This window comes from Cyprinodon tularosa, unplaced genomic scaffold, assembly GCF_016077235.1.
Source record: "Cyprinodon tularosa strain WSP-4 unplaced genomic scaffold, ASM1607723v1 ctg327, whole genome shotgun sequence".
Classification (NCBI taxonomy): Eukaryota; Metazoa; Chordata; class Actinopteri; order Cyprinodontiformes; family Cyprinodontidae; genus Cyprinodon; species Cyprinodon tularosa.
Genome location: NW_024039038.1, coordinates 292,756 through 314,167, shown reverse-complemented (window position 1 = coordinate 314,167; position 21,412 = coordinate 292,756). Strand labels below are relative to the sequence as shown.

Genomic DNA, 21,412 nt, shown 5'->3' with positions numbered 1-21,412 from the left:
ATGCTTAAGACACTGAACATCATAGGACTGATTGAAACCCCCTACAAGGACAATTGGAAAACACCTTCGACAGTGGACCAGACCTTTGCCTATTTGGAATTGGGGTTCACATGAGTTTTGATCATAAAGATTAAAAGTGTTTTGGGCATCTTGGATAGTATTATGATGGTGCTCCTCAACATATTTTAAAGGTGGTTAATCAGAAGTACGGGGTAAATAAGAAAACACCCTTTCAGAGACTAACATGATTCTATCAGGACTCATTTTGCTATCCACAATTTGTCTATGGCTCATTCTTTGAATTTCCTGTTTGTAAATAAATACAAAAAAATTAGGTGAACAGCTGGTTAATTTTTTTTGTGTGTGTTTGTTTTAAAATCAAATTAGAAAAAGAAAAATGCAAAAAACAAAATGACTGCCCTTTTCTTATTGTATTTATTTTCTGGCAGAATTGGTCTTTACTTGTCTCTCCTATCTTGTAACCTATGAAAGTGGGTTAAAAGAGAAAGGAGAGACATTTGGCAAATGTCAGCAGGCTAGAACTCGAACCTGTGAATGCCAGTATATGGGTCATGTGCTTTATCTCGATTGTCATAGTAGCAGCAGCCCTTTTCTTATTTTAATGGTTGAATTAGGCTCTCAAAACCCACCCACTGGCAAACTGTTTCAAAGCGTTTACCAATGATAACTCAGAACGCATGAAAATTACATTGGTAAAACGTTTACCAATATAGACATGTTAGACATTGTTGGAAAGATTCTCCACGACCATACTAAACTTTTCAACTTGATACCGATACTAAGGAAAATATTTGATACTCGATACCATTTTCAATACCACAAGGATAAAAACAAAGACTCCAAAATTCTACAGAAATATTTTCATTAATAAATAAAATACAATAAATAAATACAATAAAGGTTGTATGTTGTGCACAATATTAAGCAAGCTTGATAAAAAACTTATAAAATTAAAATTAAGTGTTTCTTCCATTGCTATTCTTTACACACATAAATGACACTAGCCAAATCGGTTAAGAAACAAAAATAATTCTCAGCAGCTGCACCTGTTACAGAAAAAAGTCTGAAACTGAAAAGTGCACAGAATTATTTAATCACACACTGTTCTGAAAGTGCATTTTCCTCTATTCTGCACTTTAGATGAATGACTGCTTAGGTGCCACTGGTGGTAGCACTGTTTCGATACTTTTGAAAATGAGTATTGTATCCGGATACAACGTTTAAGTATCGATACTTTTTTGAGTATTAATACTTTTGACAACCCTATTCATAATAAAAACATACAGCTGAGAGTGGATCAATGCGGGCAACTCGAAGCTAAATAACAACTGTCCTATTTTGTTTAAGTTTGGATGCTGATTTAGTTTTATTACAATGCCTAAGGCTGAAAAAAAAGAAAAAACTACAGCTCAGAAAAGGCACTGGGGCTTATTTTAGTCTTCTCACTCCCTCATTTTTCACTCAATTGAAATAAATTATACATCAAAATGTAGGGATTTTTGTCAGGATTCAGGAAATGTAACCCTCATTTGTGTGGCATTTACAGTTTTCCGACAGTTTGGCCCAGACCGCGAGGAAGTCCACACTTCCCCAATAGAAATCCAATGAGAGACTTTCTAAAGATCACAGACAAAATCCAAAACGATACATATTTTCGTATAGCTCCCATTTCTTAACTATTTGATGTACTAACATGAAACTTGGTATAGAACATCTTCAGAACCTTCTAGCACTCACATTGAAGGAATTTCTTCAATATCATTTATGGTTTAGCTGTTTAGCTAACTTGTTCGTGCATAGGAAAACGTTGATTCTGAGAAAAATCCTCAAAGTCAGAAAATGCACATATTTACATCGTCACCGTGGCCAAATAGTTTTTAGTAGAAACATGAAAGTTGACACAGTCGAAGCTGAAGGATGGCTGATGTCCACGGTGAAAGAATTTTTTGAATACCTTTTACGGTTTTGGCTCACCACTCGTTTGTTCGGAGGGGAAGTTTTGCTTTTGACAGCTCACCTCTACCATGGAACTCCATGTTATTTAATGAGACGAGCAGGATTTACAAACCTTTATATTTCTCCTTCCCATTAAGGCTGTGAATGAGCTACAGCCATGAAAGTTATCCCAATCGGAGACACAGGATAGCTGTCGCTTAGACTGAAAGAATTTCTTAGATAACATTTACGGTTTGTCTTCAGCACTCGTTTGTTCGGAGCTGATATTCCCATTCAAAAAAGCCTGAGAGGAAAGGAACGAAAGTGAAGCGCGTTTCTCTCTCTCACTGACAGGCTCGTTAAGCGTTGTCAAGGTAACCAAGCTTCAAAGGGATTTTACCTCTGCCTCTTTAAACAGCACATTTTAATCTAATGAAGGGAGACAACACTGATTTAACATTTGGAAATGGATACAATATGACTACTGGCCATGACCCTTCCCTTCACACGCAACCCTGATAGACTTTCAAAATAAGACTCTGGGGACCCTTCAAAATAAAAGCCCCTACAATAAGACCCACTGTTGCAGAATTACAACATTTTTTGTCCTCCCAAAATAAACCTTTTTTTTTTTTTTTTTTTGGTTCAACTGCATTAACATACTCATTGAGTCATGTTGTTTCATCTCACAATGCTATTGGGTCCTACATTTGTATACAAGGCCTACCCTCAGGTGAAGAAGTCACACAACCTCCAGATTTTTGCTTGAGCATCATCCCCTCGATTTACTGGACTGGATTTATCTAATTGAAGTAAGTAAAAAGCTTTGCATATTTTTTTCTGTGTTTATTACAGTGTCTACAACATGTAAATATGTAGTTATTGTGGAAAATGTGCCCTACACTTTATCTAGAGCTTGTTTTGTAATTGTTGCAATATTACAACATTGGGTGAATGTGGTAGTCAAAACAACCCTGTTTTTGAGAGGAATGTCTTGAGAGGAAGTTTTCCCAATATAACTTTGAACCACACATAATTTACACAGTCTAGCCCTTTGCCTTATATTGAATTATATGTATTATTGTGTTAGAAGCTAATATACTAAGATATATTGCCATATCTAATCATTTTAATTTACTTATAAGGATTTCTAACCACCTTCAACACTTAGTATTTTTCCCTTATCACAGAAGGTAGGGCTTTCTAACATGTCTACAACACAACAGCCATGTTGTGCATGTCTGCCCTTTGTCTTGGCTATTGATAAGGTAATGTTCCAATCAATTCATAGTCAAAGCAGGTGTGGGGATGCTTGGAGGGGCCTTTGCATTACATTGCTCTGGAACAGGGGTTGATGACCAGGAATGTAAGGTGTGGCTGTAAGTTGGAGGCTACTTGGATTCCTATTTTGATGATAATCAGAGTTTAGAATTGGTCGGCCACACAGTATTGTGTGACACAGTATTGTGTGACCAGTGAAATGTGTGAATGGGTTACTTCAGGGCAATGTGTAAACACTTCAAATTAACATCAATCTCTCAACCACCCAGTCTTTTCCTGCAGGTTATCTAGAATCTAAGTATGTGTACTATTTATATATACATTTGTTTAAATTTTATCTTTTCCATTTCAGAATGCCAGCAGCAAGGAAAGATCCTCGGTACAGTGTGCAGGATATCATTGCAATCATCCAAGATGGAGAGAGTGATGTGGACGTACCCCTTGATGACACTGATGCAAGTGATGAGGAGTCAGACAATGATCCCTGTGTGGACAAAGAAAACCAAGAGCCGTCTGACTGCCCAGCCAATGTGGACATTGAGCCCCAAGAAAATGAACGCATCATGCCCCGTGACAGATATCGCTGGCAAAAAAAGGATTTTATCAGTCCCAATACTGATTTTTCTGGTCCACCTGTCACAGACGATGTAACCTTCCTCCACACACCACTCCAATACTTCCAAAAGTTTGTGTCAGAGGACATGATTCAAGCTCTGGCTACAAGTACAAATGAGTACAGCATTCAAAATGATGGAAGATCTGTTAACACTAATACAAAGGAAATACAGAAAATGTTGGGCATGTACCTGAGGATGGGCTTGGTACAAATGTCTGGAAGCCGTATGTACTGGGAGACAGATACACGGCACCCCCCTATTGCTGATGTGATGCCACGCAACAGATTCCAATCTCTGTTGACAAAATTACATTTTGTCAACAATTTGACAGTGTCAGAGATTGAAAAGAGGGACAAACTCTGGAAACTCAGACCATGGCTTGAATCATTCAGGGAGAAATGCCTGCAGGTGGTACCAGAAGAGCACAATTCTGTGGATGAAATGATGATTCCTTTCAAGGGGAAGTTCAGCAGCATCAAGCAGTATATGCGAGGCAAGCCACATACATGGGGGTTCAAAGTATGGGTGAGAGCTGGAATCTCTGGCATGATGCTTGACTTCGATGTTTACCAGGGCAGCAAGAATGGAATACGCGTCAAATCTGAACTTGGATTGTCAGGTGATGTTGTATTGAAGCTTGCCTCCACACTTCCTAAGGGTCAGAACTACAAGATCTATGCAGACAACTACTTCACCTCTGTTCCACTGGTAGTGAAGCTCCTTGAGCATGGAATCCATTATGTGGGTACAGCCAGGCAGGTGCGGCTCCCTAACTGCAACCTTGAAGATGAGAAGAGCTTGAAGAAAAAGGGTAGAGGAAGCTTTGACCACAGAGTGGAGGGGACACACAACATCTGCGCTGTGAAATGGTATGACAACAGGGCAGTCACACTTGTGTCATCCTTCACTGGACCAGAACCTGTGCAGGAGATTCAGCGCTGGGACAAAGCCACCAAAACCTACATTGACGTTGAAAGACCTTACATTGTGGCTACCTACAACAAATACATGGGAGGTGTGGATTTGTTGGACTCATTTACAGCAAAATACAAGATCACCCTGAAATCCCGCCGATGGTACATGTACATCTTCTGGCACACCATCACCCTCGCTGTGGTCAACGCCTGGCTCCTCTACAAACGGCACTGTCAGGCTCTCGCGATGCCAAAGAAGGAGATGCTAAACATGATAAAGTTCCAGGCACAGCTAGCATCCTCTCTCATCCTGGTAAGAATCTATTTCTGCTATTTGCCATGTTTTGCGATATCTGCATGCATTTTTGACACGTGCATGAATTGATTATTAATATTAATATTGATTCTTCTCTTTTCAAATCAGATGGACACAACACTCACAACTCCAAAAAGAGGACGTCCATCATCAGGCAGCGGGAACCCAGACGCAGCAGGGAGTCCCTTGACTGCTAGGAAGAGACCATCCTCAGATGATGGGAGTCCAAATTGTCCGTCCAAGAAATCATGTGCACACCCCCCACTCGATGTGCGCAAGGACCTCACTGGACATTTCCCCATGAAGGTCAAGAGAGGACGCTGCAGACATTGCAGTAAAGGGTATACGAATACCCATTGCAGCAAGTGCGATGTTCGCCTCTGTTTTTCAGAGGAAAGGAACTGTTTTTGGGACTATCATTGTAAATAAAAAGTTCTCTTTGCTGGAATAAATAAAAACAAACTGTTCATAACAACATGACTGAGAGTATTTTTCATGTTATACTGTTCTGGGATAAAAGCAAAACCCTGCAAATTAATCCGTAGTCCTATATTGTTGTTCAGACAATGAGTACACATACAGGAAATTCTGCTCCCCATTTGGCCCAATGTTGCAATATTACAACATTTCTGTAAAAACTTACTAAAACATAAAATTTTTGAAAACACTTCATTTTCAGCCTCAAAGGCCTCCTACAACAACATCTGAGTGGTTTAAAAAAATTTTTTTAGTGTCTTTCTATATTTGGGTTTTACAGGGTTAAACTCATATTTTTTTCCCAGCATATGGCTCAACATTATGACCCAAACTCAACCACTTTTTTAAAACTGAGACTCTAGGTGGTTTTCAAAACACACCCCACAGAAAATTTCAAAATAAAAGCCTCCCATTGCCACTTCATCTACTGCCCTAATAACAGGGGAAAGAGTGATTTAACGATTGGAAAGTCATCAAGTATCACTGCTGGGTCTGACCCTTTTCTCAACACACAACCCTGCTAGACTTTCAAAATAAGACTCCAGCGACCCTACACAGTAAAAGCCTCTATATTATACTCGCGTATTAATTGATGCAAATGGCTCTGCATTATGACCCAAACTCTACCAGCTTGTTTCTATTAGACTCTAGGGACCTTTTCAAAACATACCCCGGAGCGAATTTCACAATAAAAGTATCCCATTTACGCTTTAATACAGCATCTATTCACCCAATAACATGGAAAACCAGTGATTTCATATTTAGAAATGGATTCTATATCACTGCTGGGCATGGCCCTTCCCCTGACACACATCCATGATAGACTTTCAAAATAAGACTAAAGGGACTCTACAAAATAAAAGCCTCTTCCTTACACACACTCATTCATTGTGCCGTATGGCTCGTAGCTATGACCCAAACTCAACCAATTTCTTCAAATTACACTACCAAGGCATGTTGACCACACACCTCAGTGCATATTTCTTAATCAGGTTCTAAGATTTACACTGTAATAACACATCTGCTAACCTCGTAACATGCAGCCTAAGCCTGCCAATGGTGCTGTCATCAACACAGTGGCTTGTAACATGCAGGTTAGATTTTTTGATAAATTCAGCTCCTTAAGTGGTATTAGCTCTCTTTCTATAAGCTTCTCTCTCTGTCCTTCCTCTGCTTCTCATGGTCAGTCTTGCACATAGGTTTGTAGATGTTCAATCCTCTAAGGATGACACTGTTTTCTTCATGCTGATCAACCCACACATTTTAAATAATTTCAAATTGTCTTGCCAAGTCTTGACATTTCCACAATTTCAGAATTTTGATACTTATTCAATGCCATCATCCTCAACATTTTACTTCCCATCCTTGAGCTACTCATATTTTTTTTTCAACCAGATAAGATTCAAGTTTTTCTTTGTAATTTCTTTTCTGATTTAGCTAATTTAATATTTTTCAGCCTATGCTAAGAACTTTGGCTTCATTCTCCTCTCTTTCTAGACAGGAATTAAGCCTGTCTGTTTGCTGCTAATTCATAACACGCCTGACATCTTTCTGGAAAGTAGGTGGCCCCCCTTCAAAATTTCTTTAGAAGTTTTTCTAGAAAGTTGGGAGACATTACATTTAGACCCCTTCTAGTGCCCACATTAAACACATTTTTGATATCATGTATGGTTTGGCAGTGCAGCTTTTAAGATGAGTTTGTTTCTGCCATTTTACTGCCAGATGAATCTACCCTACAAAATCTTCAGATGATTCAATTGTTTTCTGCAGTTTGAAGTTTCTGATGACTTCCTTTCACATTTTCCTATGTTCCTCAGCTCGCAGTTTCTTTCACTAATTTTTATTATTTCGTTCAGCAAAGAAAGCATTCCCACTTTGCTGTTTCTGCGAAACAGCTTTTTCTAGTTTAGCTATTCATGTTGCGTGATTACCTTCCATCAGCGGCAGGTTATTTGAGCAGTTTGGTGAGATTAACTAGCGATCTATATTTCGTTCTATTTTCCTGATTGCGACATATGAGATAAGCTGTCAGAATTTTTTTCTTTGGTGAATGCAATACGCTTCCGCACCCATTAGAGTTTACCCACAAAAAGAGAATTAAATATATCCTGTATACATTTTAATGTTTATGGGGCTTTAAAGAGAAGTCACTTTATTTGTTATTAACAGAAGCTACAAAGATGGATGTAACAGCAGTGTTTCACCAGGAGGTGATGCTTGGACAATATCAAGTTGCTGGTTACTCTAAATTTCCTTAACATGAAAAACTGGATATTGACATACTTTGGAGGAATTAAATTGTATAGATCAATTAATTATATTTAATATCTTTTTAAAGGAAATTTGATTATTTGTTTCTACACCACTCTAGATGTATTAGCTTAGCAAAATGTATGTAAAGTTGTAGTTTTGACTTCTGATTGAATTACCATTTATCCACAGAGCATGTATTTAATTCTGTATGTTTTGGGTTCGTCATGTTAAAAAAAAAAGGGAAACCATAATGTTTTTCAAAAATGTGTTTATATTTGCAGTGCTCAGTACATTGCTTAGAATTTTGTATGCATTTGTTTTTTTATGAGGTCCTCCAACAACAACAAAAAGCTAAATATAAAAAAATATAAAGAAAAGTTTCTGTATCTTGTAAAAATAATAACAACTCATAATAATTAACATTGTGTTTTTCCCAGAAGGTGTTTCTTTGTGTTCAGCTTAGGTTTTATAACAAGGATATAGCACTTTGGTGCAAATATACAAAACAGTATCCCGTAACTTGATGCTAGTATGGCAAATATCTCAACAGCAACAGTAAATTTCCCAGGTGAGCTGACATAAGCTGGGATAAAGGTGAGCCAGACTGCACAAAAGATCAACATACTGAAGGTGATGTGCTTTGCCTCATTGAAGCTATCGGGCAACTTTCTTGCCAAGAAAGCAAGGACAAAACATAGAAAGGCAAGGAGACCAATGTATCCTAACACAACCCAAAACCAAAAAGGTGATCCAAGATCACACTCAAGGATTACCTTCTCCATATAATAATTCATATTTTTGTAAGGAATGGGAGGATTTATTGTTATCCACAGGATGCAAACTATGATCTGTATAAAAGTGAAAAACAAAACAGTGAGTTTTTGCTGTGCAGGCCCAAAACATTTAATCATGTTACTACCTGGAAGTGTAGATTTAAAGGCCATTAGAACCACTATTGTTTTACCAAGAATGCAAGAAATACAGAGGACAAAGGTAATGCCAAATGCTGTGTGTCGCAACATACAGGACCAGCCGGTGGGCTTGCCAATAAATGTCAAAGAACACAAGAAACAGAGAGACAAGGAGAAAAGCAACAGGAAGCTCAGTTCAGAGTTGTTTGCCTTCACTAATGGAGTGTTCTTATTGATTAAAAACAACATGGCTACTATTAAAGTTAGGAAAACTCCCAACAAAGTGAAAAATACCAGTACTTTGCCCATGATTTCAATGAAAGAGATAAAATCTTTTTTTTTGGGTATACAGTCATCCCTGTTTTGATTGGACCAATATTCTTCAGGGCACTTCTTGCAGTTTATAGAATCTGCAATGAAAGACATTGGTAATAATATCATTTAATTGTTTGCACCCTAACAATGTTTAAAAATGAGAACATATTTTCACACATTAGTATGCAAAGAGGATGCATATACTATAGTTTGGGTCTGTGGTACCTGTGGTGTTGCTAAAATTCCCAACTGGACAAGGTATACAGTCAAAGCAGCACACAGGTTTTCCTTTCTGAAGAACTTTATAGGTTCCTGGAAGACAGCTTTTACTGCAAACTGAAACTGGCAACTGTAACAATAATACAGGTGCTGGTCATAAAATTAGAATATCATGAAAAAGTAGATTGATTTCTGTAATTCCATTTAAAAAGTGAAACTTGTATATTATATTCATACATTACATACAAACTCATATATTTCAGATGTTTATTTTGTTTAATTTTGATGATTACAAATGACAACAAATGAAAATCTCAAATTCATCATATCAGAAAATTAGAATATTACTGAAGACCAATAAAAACAAAGGATTTATAGAAATGTTGGCCAACTGAAAAGTATGAACATGAAAAGTATGAGCATGTACAGCACTCAGTATTTAGTTGGGCCTCCTTTGGCCTGTATTACTGCAGCAATGCGGCGTGGCATGGAGTCGATCAGTCTGTGGCACTGCTCAGGTGTTATGATAGCCCAGGTTGCTCTAATAGTGGCTTTTAGCTCTTCTGAATTGTTGGGTCTGGTGTATTGCATCTTCTTCTTCACAATACCCCATAGATTTTCTATGGGGTTAAGGTCAGGAGAGTTTGCTGGCCAATTAAAGGAATAGTACACCCAAAACATGATTAGCCTTCATTTTCTACTCACCTCCATGCTGAACAACACTCTGGAGTACTTTTTTGATATCTCAAATGCATCTGGAGATCTGGGAGGCTTCTTGCTGTCTGCTGACATTCAAATAATGGAGGTCCATGGCGCCCGAGACAGAAAGGTCCATAAAAGTCCACAAAAACGTGTCAATATTCCTCCATACTGCTCGTCCAATGTAATCCAAGTGTCCTGAGTGGGTAGCATCCAGAATTTACTCGAAACGAAGTCATTTAGAATGTTTTTAGAGCATAAACAGTAGTGTATAGGATTTCCTAATAGCGCCCCCATGCGCGCTCACGATTCTACGGAAGCCGGCAGACCAAACCGGAAGGAAGTGCGCATTCAGCGTCTGGTCTGCCGATAATGCAAGCGTAGAAGAAGAAATGTGCTGTTTACCTGTGCAAAGAAAGAAACAACGAAAGAAAAATGTCTGAGGACTTCAGTGTTGAGGAAGAGCATGAGTTCTTTGCCGAGCTGAATGCGCTGGTTTGGTCTGCCGGCTTCCGTAGAATCGTGAGCGCGCATGGGGGCGCTATTAGGAAATCCTATACACTACTGTTTAGGCTCTAAAACGTTCTAAATGACTTCGTTTCGAGTAAATTCTGGATGCTACCCACTCAGGACACTTGGATTACATTGGACGAGCAGTATGGAGGAATATTGACAAGTTTTTGTGGACTTTTGTGGACCTTTCTGTCTCGGGCGCCATAGACCTCCATTATTTGAATGTCAGCAGACAGCAAGAAGTCTCCCAGATCTCCAGATGCATTTGAGATATCAAAAAAGTACTCCAGAGTGTTGTTCAGCATGGAGGTGAGTAGAAAATGAAGGCTAATCATGTTTTGGGTGTACTATTCCTTTAAGAACAGGGATACCATGGTCCTTCAACCAGGTACTGGTAGCTTTGGCACTGTGTGCAGGTGCCAAGTCCTGTTGGAAAATGAAATCTGCATCTCCAAAAAGTTGGTCAGCTGCAGGAAGCATGAAGTGCTCTAAAACTTCCTGGTATGTGGCTGCGTTGACCCTGGACCTCAGAAAACACAATGGACCAACACCAGCAGATGACATGGCACCCCAAACCATCACTGACTGTGGAAACTTTACACTGGACTTCAAGCAACGTGGATGAAGTGCCTCTCTTCTTTTCCTCCAGACTCTGGGACCTTGATTTCCAAAGGAAATGCAAAATTTACTTTCATCAGAGAACATGACTTTGGACCACCCACCAGCAGTCCAGTCCTGTTTCTCTTTAGACGCTTCTGACGCTGTCTGTGGTTCAAGAGTGGCTTGACACAAGGAATGCGACAGCAGAAACCCATGTCTTTCATACGTCTGTGTGTGGTGGTTCTTGAAGCACTCACTCCAGCTGCAGTCCACTCTTTGTGAATCTCCCCCACATTTTTGAAGGGGTTTTGTTTCACAATCCTCTCCAGGGTGCGGTTATCTCTCTTGCTTGTACACTTTTTTCGACCACATCTTTTCCTTCCCTTCGCCTCTCTATTAATGTGCTTGGACACTGAGCTCTGTGAACAGCCAGCCTCTTTAGCGATGACCTTTTGTGTCTTGCCCTCCTTGTGCAAGGTGTCGATGGTCGTCTTTTGGACAACTGTCAAGTCAGCAGTCTTCCCCATGATTGTGTAGCCTATAGAACTAGACTGAAAGACCATTTAAAGGCTTTTGCAGGTGGTTTGAGTTAATTAGCTGATTAGAGTGTGGCACCAGGGGCCATCAATTTTGAACCTTTTCACAATATTCTAATTTTCTGATATGATGAATTTGAGATTTTCATTTGTTGTCATTTGTAATCATCAAAATTAAACAAAATAAACATCTGAAATATATGAGTTTGTATGTAATGTATGAATATAATATACAAGTTTCACTTTTTAAATGGAATTACTGAAATCAATCTACTTTTTCATGATATTCTAATTTTATGACCAGCACCTGTAGTATTGAATAATATTGTTAAAAGGTAAATTCTATTTTTTAAGATACAAGTGTGATCAGATTTTATCGTCAGTAAAGGCCTTTACCTTCTTTGATTCCCCCGGCCACATAATTGCTTCTTCGTTAAGAACAAACCTCTTACCAGGGGGTAGTGAAGCATCATAGTAGCCAACAGATTTGAAATGAACAGAGTTATTTTCTCCTTGCTGCCAGTTCAGCACTTCATACCTGGCAACAGCAGCTCCAGTGTTATCAAACCACACTTTGTCCCCATTCTTAATGGTGAAGTTGACATCCTTCAAAGCCTCTACTACCTAAACGGCAAAATTAATATATTTTTAGCCACATATTTGTCCACATGTGACCCCAACAAAAGTTAAAAGTTGTTGTTTTTCTACCTCCCATGGCTTGACCTCCACAGTCTTATTACACCCTTGACCTTCTGAACAATTTAAGATGCTGTGTAGAGAATGTGCTAGGGCATAGATAGCTTTGTAGATATTAGTTGTGTATCTCAACTTTGTCACATCATCCTGATTATCTCTGAGCTCCATGATATCCTTGTTTTCTTTGCATTTTGTCAGACTTGCCTTGTTATTTTTCTGATTACAAGGAAAACCTGTTTCCCAAAAGCCTCTGACAAGGAATTCTTCCAACCCGCTGATGTTTGCCTTTTGTACAGCAAAACCTAAAGCACCTCCAAGCACTTTATAGCTGGTGGGAGTCACAAGGCTGTCGGCAGTGATCCAAGCATCCACCCCAATAAACTGCCGCCCCGTGATATTGTGAAGACTCAACTGCTCTAGCAAATATTTCATCTCTATATCAGCAAGGAATCCAACAATTACCCGAGCAGTGCTTTTTCTTATGACTTCTACTACTTTTAAGAGCTTTCTTGGCTCTGTCCTGTCAAATTTTTCTGTATATTCCACACACAACCCTTCCTCTTGTGCTGCAGAGAGAAAGATGGCCATCCCATTGTTGCCATAATCACTGTCACTGTTTACTGCTCCAACCCAGGTCCAGCCAAAGTTTTTGACCAGCTGTGCTAGGGCACTGCTTTGATAGAGATCACTTGCAATCGTTCGAAAAAATGAGGGGTACTCCTTTCTATTGCTCAAACACTCACAGGTGGCTGAATGGCTTATCTGTGAACACAAAACAAGAAAACTGCAAGAGAGAAAACAAAAACAGATTTTGCATATTAAGGACACATGAACACTGGTTGGCTTTATCCCTACCACTGGAATTTGAAATGGTCCGCTGGTGCGAGAAAGTACAATAGTTGAAGAAGATTCAGACTCTCCAATAATAGCATGAACAGCTGATTGCCCAGAGCAGCTATTTCCCAATGTCAACTCATCACCATTCATCAGAGCCATTACGGCACGCACTGAGTATAACGTTGATGCACAGTTGTCATAAATCCGATATCCAATAGAAATATTGGGAAGAAGAAACTTGTTTTTATTTATTTCCTGAATGGCAAAAATCATTGTCTGAGCAAATCGAAACCCCCTACGGTAAATACTGAGTAAAGAAAAGCATAATACAAAATTCTGTTTACAAAGGCAAAAAGTCAATGCAATATTTTTTTGCATAACTCATACTTACCTTGTACAACTAAGTGCTGTTGGTCTTTCTATAAAGAAAAGTGAAGATTCTGTGATATTGTTGTGGATAGAAAAAAGACCTCCGATATTCAGATCTCCTTCTTCTGAAAATACAGGAAACTCAGGATTTCCCTGTATCTGACAAAAAGAAGGATCCCCAACTGCCTTGTATACAAACAGGAGGCCGGTAAAAATGATGACTCTTAGTAATGATAACATCTTCATTCTGGTGTAATCATAATGGGAAATATTCACCTGAGTCAGTATTGCAGGTTATGAATGTGGTTGACAGCCAGAATTTTTATTCTGTTGCTAACCAATCGGAAAAATGTGGGACGGTCTTACCCTGAGATTTTTGTCAGTGATTATTGACTAAATGATCACTGAGTGCTTGTTGGTGAATACTATGTTAACACATTAGTAATTTCTTTGATTTTACTAAAATAAGCTTATTTATAAATGCATTTAAAGTAGTGTAGTGTTTTATATATATATATATATATATATATATATATATATATATATATATATATATATATATATATATATATATATATATATATATATATATATATATATATATATATATATATATATATGGCAAAAATATATATGTATTCCTTATATAGAGGAAATGTATTTCTTTCTATTATTCCTTTCCATACTGCTTAATTTTTAAAGGTGATAGCTCTGATTTCAACTTCATGCTTGCCAGCTCTCATCTCAACCCAGTCTCATGGGAAAATGTACCCCCACTACGTTGGTCCACACTGGAAAACGTAGTGGAGGTACATTAATGGCCATTTTTTTGTGGTACTGTTACGTTTCTTCTGCCTATACGCTTTCTATTGTTTTACGTCCTAGTCACGTGACTTTCAAGATTCCAGCTGGGAGAAGAAAAAAATATATATATATGGCCGACATTCGCTCATTTTTTGTGGAAAGATTAATAACTTGAGTTTGTTTTTGCATTAAAATGAGTTTTGATTACATTTCTAGTGAGAAATGTATAGTTTGTTGCCAGGATATTTACTCAGGGAATGTACATATTCACTTGCTTGTTCGTTTCTTGCAAAGATTTTTCAAGATAATGTGAAACTGTAACATTTTGGTATAAACATGGCTGAGATTTCTCTAACTTTTAGTGGGAAAATCAATAATTTCAATCAGTTTCTGCATTTAAATGGGTTTTGATTACATTTATAGCGAGAAGTGTAGGGTTTATTTACATAATATTTACTTAGTGAACATACATAATCACCCTCTTGCTAGTTTTTGCTGCGGTTTTTCGGATCTCGTCAGGATTATGTGAAATTGCAACGTTTTGGCTGCTACCCATCGCCTAGCATTTAGCTGCCGCCCCGATTCAACATTGAATTCTTTGTGATTTAACTCCATCTGACGGATCAAACCCTCGCCACTGCGTGCGTTGCGTCTGAGGTTGATTTTCAGATGAATGCATTACGTCGTGGCATACGGGAGAAACTAATTAAACTAGTTAAAAAAAAGGATCATGGGTTAAGATCGGATGTGTTTTATTTGGAAATCTACCGGATCCTTTGTGCAATTAACTTCCTGTTTGGTGCGATCTCATTGATGGATTTTGACCAGATTTTGACCAAAGAGGAACTAAAAAAAACAAAAAACAATTTGAATACACAACCAGCATATCTGGAATCAGTGACAGAGAGCGACTGGGACCAGAAGTTTATTAATTTCTCCCCACTGATTTCCATTCAAAATGTTTTCGATCCCACCGTGCTCTAGGGAAGGGGCGGGCATACCGCCACCTACTGTTCATGAGTGTGTAGCAACATTGTTTTACATCTATTAAATTCTATTTTTTAATTTTGTATTCTGAAGATAAAAAAATAATGCTTTCCTTAATCTATAAATATCTTTTATATTTCCTTTATTTCCCAATAATCCTTTAAGACTCCATTCTTGGCCTGTCCTCTTTTCAATTTCTTCCTTTCAGGTTCATATATTTTGCAGTTCATCAATACATCTGCATTTTCTATCTCTCCACATCCTTCACATTTATCATTATTTTTCCTCCCTATTAAGTATAAATTGTCATTTAAATAAGTATGACCTACTCTTAATCTGATCATTATTATTTCTTCCCTTCGGTTTCTCTCATTAATATTTCTATTTAATACTGACTTTTGTACTTGATATAACCTTCTTCCTTTTTATCTTCATTCCACCTTTTTTTTTTTTGCCATTTTTCAATTTCTTTCCTCTTAATAAATGATTTTCCTTCCCCTTTCCCTAAAGGAATTGTAATTGTTATTTGTCTACTTTTCATTCCAGCTAACTTTCCATTAATTAGCTTGAAAACAGCACTTTGTAGGCACCCAGTTTCTCTAACAATGGCCCTTTTTGGGTTACCCTCCATGCAATGGGTGTCAGTTCAGTGGCAGTTCCAGAACATTTTCTTAGGGTTGACCAGGCAGTACAATAATGTGCATGTGGCCAAAAAGTAATAGGGATCAAATTCGGTTCAGAGTCAAGCTATTGGGATCAGGCATCAGGTTCAATTTGCATATTTTCTTAGCCAAAACAAGGATTTGTTGGGCTACTGTAATTTTGAATTGAAAAACGTCCTGAATGGGAAGTCTTCAAACTTGAAAAACAAAGTCCAAAGTTTTTTTTTTTTTTTTTTTTGGAATGATTATGACCTGGATGTCTAAGAATCTTCACCAGCTTATCAGGGAAATGAATGCCCACAATGTCTATATTCTTCAAAAGAGAATAACAGAACAGACCTTCATGAGGCCCTTGTTAAAGCTATGCACATATTTATGCATCTATGCTCTTCAAATAACTTTCTGGTTCGAAGCAACATTTACATTAAATGGGTTGAGAGGTTGTTCTTTACCAGTAAATACATAAAAGATTCCCAGATGACTGCCGATACAAACTCTCCCCTATAAAACCTAAAACTAATTCTTATAAGAGAGTAAAATCTGTATTAGTCTTCATTAAATGTAGCATATTGTTGTAAATAATCGATTGCTTTATTTTTGGTGTCAGCTTTTGGTCAATATGCTAACCTTAAAAGGTCAAAGTGGGAAAATGTAGTAGTAGTAGACAAATTAGCAATTAGTGGAGGCAATAACAATTACAATTTCTTTAGGGAAAGGGGAAGGAAAATCATTTATTAAGAGGAAAGAAATTGAAAAATGGCAAAAAAAAGGTAGAATGAAGATAAAAAAGGAAGAAGGTTATATAAAGTACAAAAGTCAGTATTAAATAGAAATATTAATGAGAGAAACCGAAGGGAAGAAATAATAATGATCAGATTAAGAGTAGGTCATACTTATTTAGATGACAATTTATACTTAATAGGGAGGAAAAATAATGATAAATGTGAAGGATGTGGAGAGATAGAAAATGCAGATGTATTGATGAACTGCAAAACATATGAACCTGAAAGGAAGAAATTGAAAAGAGGACAGGCCAAGAATGGAGTCTTAAAGGATTATTGGGAAATAAAGGAAATATAAAAGATATTTATAGATTAAGGAAAGCATTATTTATTTATCTTCAGAATACAAAATTTAAAAAATAGAATTTAATAGATGTAAAACAATGTTGCTACACACTCATGAACAGTAGGTGGCGGTATGCCCGCCCCCTCCCTAGAGCCCGGTGGGATCGAAAACATTTTGAATGGAAATCAATGGGGAGAAATTAATAAACTTCTGGTCCCTGTCGCTCTCTGTCACTGATTCCAGATATGCTGGTTGTGTATTCAAATTGTTTTTTGTTTTTTTTTAGTTCCTCTTTGGTCAAAATCTGGTCAAAACCCATCAATGAGATCGCACCAAACAGGAAGTTAATTGCACAAAGGATCCGGTAGATTTCCAAATAAAACACATCCAATCTTAACCCATGATCCTTTTTTTAACTAGTTTAATTAGTTTCTCCCGTATGCCACGACGTAATGCATTGATCTGAAAATCAACCTCAGACGCAACGCACGCAGTGGCGAGGGTTTGATCCGTCAGATGGAGTTAAATCACAAAGAATTCAATGTTGAATCGGGGCGGCAGCTAAATGCTAGGCGATGGGTAGCAGCCAAAACGTTGCAATTTCACATAATCCTGACGAGATCCGAAAAACCGTAGCAAAAACTAGCAAGCGGGTGATTATGTATGTTCACTAAGTAAATATTATGTAAATAAACCCTACACTTCTCGCTATAAATGTAATCAAAACCCATTTAAATGCAGAAACTGATTGAAATTATTGATTTTCCCACTAAAAGTTAGAGAAATCTCAGCCATGTTTATACCAAAATTTTACAGTTTCACATTATCTTGAAAAATCTTTGCAAGAAACGAACAAGCAAGTGAATATGTACATTCCCTGAGTAAATATCCTGGCAACAAACTATACATTTCTCACTAGAAATGTAATCAAAACTCATTTTAATGCAAAAACAAACTCAAGTTATTAAGTGAGCGAATGTCGGCCATCTATATATATTTTTTTCTTCTCCCAGCTGGAATCTTGAAAGTCACGTGACTAGGACGTAAAACAATAGAAAGCGTATAGGCAGAAGAAACGTAACAGTACCACAAAAAAATGGCCATTAATGTACCTCCACTACGTTTTCCAGTGTGGACCAACGTAGTGGGGGTACATTTTCCCATGAGACTGGGTTGCTCATCTATGTTGTTTGCTGGCTGATTGCTAGCTCGCTAATGCTAATAGTCAGCATCAGCAGGCATTTAACTATCCTGTCTAGAAGGGAAGGGACAGTGATTTACAGTTTTTTACAGCAGGTTTATGATGGCATCTTGTGCTGGGGTTTCTGATAGCTGCATGGTTTTCTTGCTCAGGTAAACCAACATAAGTCTCACTTCTAAGGGCAGAAAGTCTAAAGATAATGAGGACTGTTGAGTGCGTTTTCTTTGCTACTGGAACAAGGCAGGGAGTTTTACATATTAATGTAACCGTCCTCTGGGTCAGACTGAAGTTAAAGAGGTGCTGTAGTATCCCATAATGGATTGTGAGGTGAAATTGTAGACCAGGGCTCTGTTTCACGAAGCAGGTATAACAAATTAAGATTCAAATCTGCAACTCTAAATTGATCTGCCTAAAGTCAGGAACTCTGAGTGTTCAGTTCCACAATGGCTGCTATCAATTAATCCAATCAATTTTAACTAGGTCCATTCAGAGTTAAGCACGTGTGCAACAAGTATAAAAAGCCATTATTGGTGGAGCACCGATTTGACGAGTCACCATGCCACAGGCAGTCACAGCAGATTCGGCATCATGTCAGCTAGGAAGTTTGTTGGTTGTGGCTGTGAGTGTGGACAAAGGAGGTTCCATCACACGCACCTTCGCTGATAGAAATGCATTCTTGTGTAGGGTGACCAGATTTGGGTTTCTGAAAAGGAGGACAAGGGGGGGTTGTCGACTGCTCGGCCGGAACTCAGCAGAGAGCCATGAGCCGCCCATCCTCCCGACGGAGGAGGGTGGCTGGGGAACGGTAAGGCAGGCGGGGGGCAGCACAGGGCTGCCGTTGTCCAGGCTACCATTACCGGGTCAGGTTTGATCGCTCTGTCCCCCGCTGGCTCCCTGTTTCAACTACCTGCTTGCACTGTAGTCAACCAAAATTCCGGACGATTTTGAAAATCCTCCTGGACATTTTTTTAGGTCTGAAAAGTAGGCAATGTCTGGGACAAGGAGGACATCTGGTCACCCTAGTCTGGTGGGGAAGTTACTCATAGGTTTTGAATAAGCTGGACGCCACAACTTATGAGAAACTTAAATTTAACCTATGTCAATGCTCAGACAACTTACGTGCAACTTATACCCCATTTATGGCATACACTGGCACATGTCGGGAAATTGTAAGCATGCTCAAGATTTCTCAATGTACTCGCCAGAGGTCGACGTGTGCCAGCATCTTTCAGCGTGCTTATAACTTAAACAAAATGTACCCATACCTTATCCAACATATGCTAGCTTTTTTTTTTTTTTGCCAGATTTGTCATTGTCGCCAAGGTGTGACAGGGGCTTCAGTCACTGTTTGATGGTTCCTTGTCATTATTTCTTTGACCTTCATGTCTGTTTTCCTGGATTTAAGTATTTTGTTTGTTGCCCATTAAATCTGCAAGAATTTGGAATAAATCATATTCCCCACTTTAATAAACTCTTCCTAAAACCCCAAATTTCCTACTAGTCTCTTTGTGATGTAATTGTCTGGCCAATAGTTTACCAGACTCTTTCACCACTCTCATACACATTATCTTTCAACTGAAATAGAGCATGCAAATCTTTTTAACTGTTGTAAAATGTTTCATTTATTTGAAATTTCAGGTCACACACTTTAAAACAAGCCAGTATGCTTCTAAACTGAGTGATGTGTGCTTAGTCACTGGGTAAATAGAGATATTGGTGGATGTAAAGCGTTAACAGTCCTATGCGGCGGGGGAGAATTTCAGTCTGGATAGATGTTTCTCATAGGCTCTACCTTGGCCCCACTTAGGCTCTACCTTTCTTATACCAAATCCAAAATCCTTAGGTCATTCTGAGCTATTTTCTGTATTTGTGCTGCTATAGGCTTAGACTGTTGGAGGACATAAGGACCCCTTTTGATCATTCTTACACTGGCATACGTCGGGAAATTCGGGAAATTCTATCTCAATTCCCCCATTCTGCAGTATTTGTGAATTCAATCTCTAACGTTATGCTCTATCTGCTTTTTCTCTTCATAGTAACTGAGCTGCTTAAACTTATGTATATTGAGCAAAGAGCTGTGCTTCGCCTTAGCTTGGCTCTACATACTACAAAACCATTATGGAACCTGAACATGCAATTTGAATGGATTTCTGTGCATTTTGGAATATCTGCCACTTTTGGTATATGATAAGAGCTATTAAGAGTTGTTGCGATCATTCATGTTTTATGCTGACAGTTACTCATTGTTCCATTAGTCCCAACAGCCTGGTTAGGGTGCACTTGAGTTGTATTGCACAAATGGTTCAAATCCTTGTGCTAAATCAGTAATATTAACCAGTGTTGGGCACGTTACTTTGAAAAAGAAATTATAGTTACTAGTTACTTCTCCCAAAAAGAAACTGAGTTACTAACTGAGTTACTCCACAATAAAAGTAACTAGTTACTAGTAAAAGTAACTATTGCGTTACTTTTGTGTTTCTCACCCCCGTAAACCTCACCACCCACCCCCACTTTCTCGCCATGTGTTTCAAAAGCCAGCTGAATAGAGTGGAAGACAAAGACAAGTACCTGCAGAGAGTTTTGCATTTCTTCCAACTCAACGTAAAAGACATCAATGTTCCCCCTGCTTAACATGGGGGGAACGGTATCTGACGGGCCTATAAATGCTGTCAGATAGCGTTTTCCCTGCTTAACATTGGGGGAACGATATCTGATGGGCTTCTAAAACCCGTCAGATAGCGTTGTGAAGCAGAGGGGAACGCTATCTGATGCAGTGTAAATATCATCAGGCTGCATTACCTACTACTCATCCAACCATCCATCCATCCCGATTTCTCCATATAGACCAACATTTGATCATTCAGCTCTCCGTTGTTCCCCTGTGGCACAAGCACAGGGCGGATGTTACGTGCTTTCAGTGAGCATGCGCCTTTCCTGTCGCTTGTGTGGTGAATCGTGCCGCCTGCGCTGTGCAGAGATGCAGGGGAGACTGTATCTGATGGGGAAACACAGCTCGACGTAACACCTGTTACGCACCTGTATTTCCACCTGTAAAAAACACTGTTTTTCTGCTGGATTCCTCCTCACTCTCCATCTCTCTGTGTGTCATGTATGTTAACACCCGCCATGGAGATACTTTACTCGGACTTCACTATATATTAAAGTTATTTTTTCTATTTTT

The 21,412-nt window shown here is 38.5% G+C and overlaps 2 protein-coding genes across 3 annotated transcripts; one reads left to right on the top strand and one right to left on the bottom strand.

Moving 5' to 3' along the window:
* Positions 1-2,649: 2,649 nt before the first annotated feature.
* On the top strand, positions 2,650-5,516 carry LOC119788842 (piggyBac transposable element-derived protein 3-like). Of its 2 annotated transcripts, XM_038293500.1 has the most exons (3): positions 2,650-2,768; positions 3,590-5,081; positions 5,193-5,516. In XM_038293500.1, the coding sequence occupies exons 2-3, from the start codon at positions 3,591-3,593 to the stop codon at positions 5,511-5,513; spliced, it is 1,812 nt and encodes a 603-aa protein (XP_038149428.1). In that variant the 5' UTR covers positions 2,650-2,768; position 3,590; the 3' UTR covers positions 5,514-5,516. The 2 variants fall into 2 exon arrangements, with proteins under 2 accessions (XP_038149428.1, XP_038149429.1); XM_038293501.1 differs by lacking the exon at positions 2,650-2,768 and having other exon boundaries at positions 3,352-5,081.
* A 2,710-nt stretch (positions 5,517-8,226) lies between these two features.
* Positions 8,227-13,755, bottom strand: LOC119788837 (extracellular calcium-sensing receptor-like). The gene is made up of 6 exons (XM_038293494.1): positions 13,532-13,755; positions 13,159-13,447; positions 12,316-13,065; positions 12,004-12,231; positions 9,266-9,389; positions 8,227-9,135 (listed from the first exon to the last, which is right to left on the bottom strand). Exons 1-6 carry the CDS (start codon positions 13,753-13,755, stop codon positions 8,231-8,233), a joined length of 2,520 nt encoding a protein of 839 aa, XP_038149422.1. The 3' UTR covers positions 8,227-8,230.
* Positions 13,756-21,412: the final 7,657 nt, after the last annotated feature.

Excerpts from the sequence above, each read along its gene's own strand:
- LOC119788842 (XM_038293500.1), top strand. The coding sequence starts at position 3,591 with ATGCCAGCAGCAAGGAAAGATCCTCGGTACAGTGTGCAGGATATCATT. Across the intron at positions 5,082-5,192 it reads TAGCATCCTCTCTCATCCTG|ATGGACACAACACTCACAAC; the intron begins GTAAGAATCTAT and ends TTTTCAAATCAG.
- LOC119788837 (XM_038293494.1), bottom strand. The coding sequence starts at position 13,755 with ATGAAGATGTTATCATTACTAAGAGTCATCATTTTTACCGGCCTCCTG. Across the intron at positions 13,066-13,158 it reads GACCATTTCAAATTCCAGTG|ATAAGCCATTCAGCCACCTG; the intron begins GTAGGGATAAAG and ends TTGTGTTCACAG. Across the intron at positions 9,390-12,003 it reads GGCCGGGGGAATCAAAGAAG|TTGCCAGTTTCAGTTTGCAG; the intron begins GTAAAGGCCTTT and ends TTATTGTTACAG.